Source organism: Vigna umbellata, chromosome 8, assembly GCF_029865625.1.
Source record: "Vigna umbellata cultivar VRB3 chromosome 8, Vumbellata_1.0, whole genome shotgun sequence".
Taxonomy (NCBI): Eukaryota; Viridiplantae; Streptophyta; class Magnoliopsida; order Fabales; family Fabaceae; genus Vigna; species Vigna umbellata.
The window spans coordinates 89121-93335 of NC_142172.1; the positions used below are offsets into that span (position 1 = coordinate 89121).

Sequence of the window (4215 nt, forward strand, 5' to 3'; positions counted from 1 at the left end):
TGGATACTCATATGCAACTACGCTTGGCCGAATGCTCAAGCACAGTATTTTTACAAGAAGACGCTCGTCCTCAACTAGGATTCTTTCCAATGAAAGAATCCAATTTCACAAAATATTACTAGAAACACCGAACGGTCAAGGACCGTTCAATGATGAACGTACATTATCATAGTGGGAATTTCATACTCAGATTTTCATTGATCTCCAACTCATTGTTCAATACATTCATTTCATAACCTTATAACTTCACATAAAACATCAATTTACATACTTCAAAAATCCATATCATGTTAATAAATCATACTCCAAGAAATACTAATATTCACATTCATACATTCTAACATATCAATCAACATGCATATTATTCATTTCAGCCAAATAACGATCATTCATACAACCAAATCAACAGACAAATTAAATTAAATAAGCTTCCCTTACCTCTAACGTAGTCGGACGTTCATAGATATAGACTAGGGTTCTTCTTCTAACTGAGGCCTTAACGTTCTACAGCGCGTTCTAAATACTATAACCAACATAAACCAAAAAGATACTCAGTATGATAAGATCGACTCATGCAACCAATAATTTGGGTTTGCATGTTACAGAAAACACACGAATGGAGGGAAAATGAACTTACCCGTTCAAAATCCTAAACTGATTGGTTCGAACGATCGTTCTCTATGCCGGAAGAGTGGAACTGGTGCCTGAAGGGTGATCGGAGAAGAGAAAGGGTAAGATTTCTTAGAGAGAAGATTAGGTTTCTAGTGAGAAGGAGTAGAAAAATGAAAGTTCAGAGTTTGGGAAGAAGGGTGCATGCAGAAGAGAGTGGGACATGTTTTTCAGAAAAAATCAGTTTTCTTCCTACGTTAAAACGAGCGTCCGCTCTTCTGCTGACACCTGCATCCCCACTATCTGATTTCTGATCCTCGTTGCTTGACACATGGCGTCCGCATAGAGGATTTTTGAGTATGTTTTAATGATCTGACAGGAGGGTTTTGGGTGCATTTTAATGAGACTTGGCACTAAACATTTAACGAAAAATTAAATCCAGTTGGTTTGTTTAATTCTAAAAAACATATTATTAAGAAATTAAAATTAAGTCTTAAATAAATTAAAAAATATATCAGTAAAAAGAATTAAAAATATAATTTGTAAAACTTATTTTTTTTTCTTTGTAAATTAAGTTTAAACCATTGATGATAGAAGCACCCATTAAATTTGGAAAAAAATCACTAATAGCTAGCGTGGTTTGCAAACATATGTAACCTCTTAAATTGGAATTAAAAATTATTAAAATATTTTTATGTTTGAAGTGTGTGTCTTTTTTAATATATGAAAGTATTTTTATCAACTAAATTTTGATACTTTAAGAAAGTCACGTAAGTTAACAACCTATATATATTATATAAAAAAGTTATATTTCTTTTCACTTTTTTTTTAGTTTTATCCTTCAATAACTATCTCTATTAAATTCATATAATTGTTCATTACGAAAAAATATTTTCTAATTTTGTTTTGCAGTAATTATATATATATATATATATATATATATATATATATATATATATATATATATATATATATATATATATATATATATATATAACACTACTCTCACGAGTGTATATATATATTATACACCACCACACAAAGAAACACATTATGCCCCTCCTCATGAGAGATTTCAATTATACACACATGGACTTGTCCCAACCACACTTCATCTCTTCTCTTAACTAATTTAAAGACCAACTCCCATTCAGCTGATTGAAGTTTAAGAACATAAGTGAGTTCAATTCAATCTCATTATAGTTTAAGACTTCAGAAGCAGCTATTATCTGAAATCTTTTTCAAAATTAAATTTATCCGACTAAAAGTTTTATCTCTCCCTTTATATTTCCACCCAAAAACACACCTAAATTTGATGAACCCTAAGAGAAATAAGGCCATAATATGTGTGATAAATAAGGGTATGGAACAGAAGCATTAATGTTCCATACCAACACATTGACACCGGCATCTCACAACTTATTGCTGTGAGTGTGGATGGCGACAATTTCGATATATATATATATATATATATATATATATATATATATATATATATATATATATATATATATATATATATTGTCTTGAAAAACCGGAAAAAGATGAACAAATGAGAGACATGGTCATGAGCACACTGAGCCTTAGCTGTTAATTTTCCTTTAGAGTACCCACTCTGTCCCCACCACTTTCTAATAATTCATTAAAACCCCTTTCCAACCATTTCCCTCCTTATAAATCATCCCAATCTTTCCTTCTTTCTTCCAATACTTTCAACAACATGGAGATTAAGTCTACCTTAACCAACTGTTTCCTTCTCTTCTTTCTCATCCTTGCTCTCTCTCCTTTCTCAAGAGGTTTTCTTTTTACTGTATCTCTCTATTACTTACATGCATGTTTATATGATAACACTATTTTAACTTAGGATGTATTGATTGTGAAGTTATAGGGGAATCTGAAGCATTGCATTTGGAGATATATGAGATTGACTATAGGGGTCCCGAGACACACTCTTCGATTATTCCTCCTCCTCATCACTTTCATATTGGTAAGCCACATTCATCTACTCCTCAAAAGGGCTCACATACAGGAACTAAAGCTTTGAGGGATTACAGTTACCCAGAAAACAAGGCAAGTATTTTATATGCTTCTTGGTAAATGAAAATCATTCATCTTTCTTCCTCCTTGTTGATATTCATTCATTTTCTTTATCGTGTTAGTTGTTCGTATTTGTTAAAAAAATAATAATAATCAAACTCTTAATATCTTTCGGTTCTTCCTTTAAAACTCATCAAATGAATTTTATATAACTCAAATATTAATGAAAAAAAAGTTGAACTCACTGCCTTTGTTTATCTATCTTTTCAAACTTATCGAACTAATGTTATATCTTCGGTTTGAATTCATTCTTCATGATATAGAATTATGAAAACATAGGACGCTTTAATTATTACTAAGTTTAATGTCCAATTCAGCTTTAATTAGATGGCTAGTTATTTCATTCCGTTGCAAATAATTATAGTTTAAAGTCCTGGGTACAGATTAAGAATATCACTGTATTTGAGTGGTTTATATCACCCCTCTACATCGTGAGTCTCTTTTATTTTTGAGTTTGAGGTTTTAACCATTTAAACAACATTTGAAAAAAAAATAAATTGAACACAAATTATAATTTTTAGGACTACATTACACATTTTAAAAATAATAAGACCATTTCAAACAAATTTAACAAAAATTGTGACTATCAATGTTATTAATCCATAAAAATATTATAGAAGGAGTACCACAGTAAGAAAATAATATATTTGAACTTCTAAAACAGTAATTTGAAACAGATTACAATTTATAGAATAAATGATTATTTTGATAGAAAAGCTATAACCACCGTAATTTATGCTATTTTTTTCATTTATATGCTTACAAATTTTTATTTATTTGTTCATTTAAAATTTAAATATATTATTTATCCTTTTAAATTTATTTTCATTTCGCTAGTTTAAACGTTTACAAATTAAGAAAAGCATAAGTTCTAATAAAAGCATATGGTTTTTTCAAGATTAAAAGCATACGAATAAAAATACTTAAACCCACGTGTAATTATGTTTTTAAGTAATTTTTTCTATGCAGTCTAATTTATTTTCTATTTTTCTATACTATTTATTGTTCTTCTGTAGTGCAGGTTAAGAAAGTACATGGGTGATGATGATCACAAAGCTTTACAAATTAAATGGGTCATAACTTTGATTTGTGCTCTCAAACAGAAATATTTTGTTAGAGTCATGAGCGTAAAGTTGAGATATGGTATCATGGTGGTTTGTTTGTTGACGTGTATAATTGGTAATAGAAAGAAAAAACATTTAAATAAATATATCAATTTTTTAAAGTGGTTGGACTGATTGATTGAACTTGTCGGACTGTGAATCATCCACAACAATATTTGGATCACAATCATCTGAAGTTACAATGTTTAAAAACTATAAATTATTTTATTCCATGATTAAGTTTTCAAACATGATTTTTTTTCAACAACAAAAAATTGAATTGAATAAATAAGATGTTTAATCTTTAAAGTTTTAAAACACTGTATTAATCCAAATCTTATAAAATATATTTATTAACTCTTATATAATTTTTCACTATCATTTTACATAAAAAATAAAATAAAAT

At 28.9% G+C, this 4215-nt stretch overlaps 1 protein-coding gene across 3 annotated transcripts; it reads left to right on the forward strand.

Moving 5' to 3' along the window:
• The first annotated feature begins 2229 nt into the window (after positions 1-2229).
• Positions 2230-3931, forward strand: LOC148193864 (uncharacterized). 3 transcript variants are annotated; one of them, XM_088097684.1, is made up of 3 exons: positions 2251-2405; positions 2498-2679; positions 3728-3931. In XM_088097684.1, exons 1-3 carry the CDS (start codon positions 2330-2332, stop codon positions 3746-3748), a joined length of 279 nt encoding a protein of 92 aa, XP_087953810.1. In that variant the 5' UTR covers positions 2251-2329; the 3' UTR covers positions 3749-3931. The 3 variants fall into 3 exon arrangements, 2 of the variants coding, with proteins under 2 accessions (XP_087953809.1, XP_087953810.1); XM_088097683.1 differs by lacking the exon at positions 3728-3931 and having other exon boundaries at positions 2230-2405; positions 2498-3721; XR_015781755.1 differs by lacking the exon at positions 3728-3931 and having other exon boundaries at positions 2298-2405; positions 2492-2634.
• Positions 3932-4215: the final 284 nt, after the last annotated feature.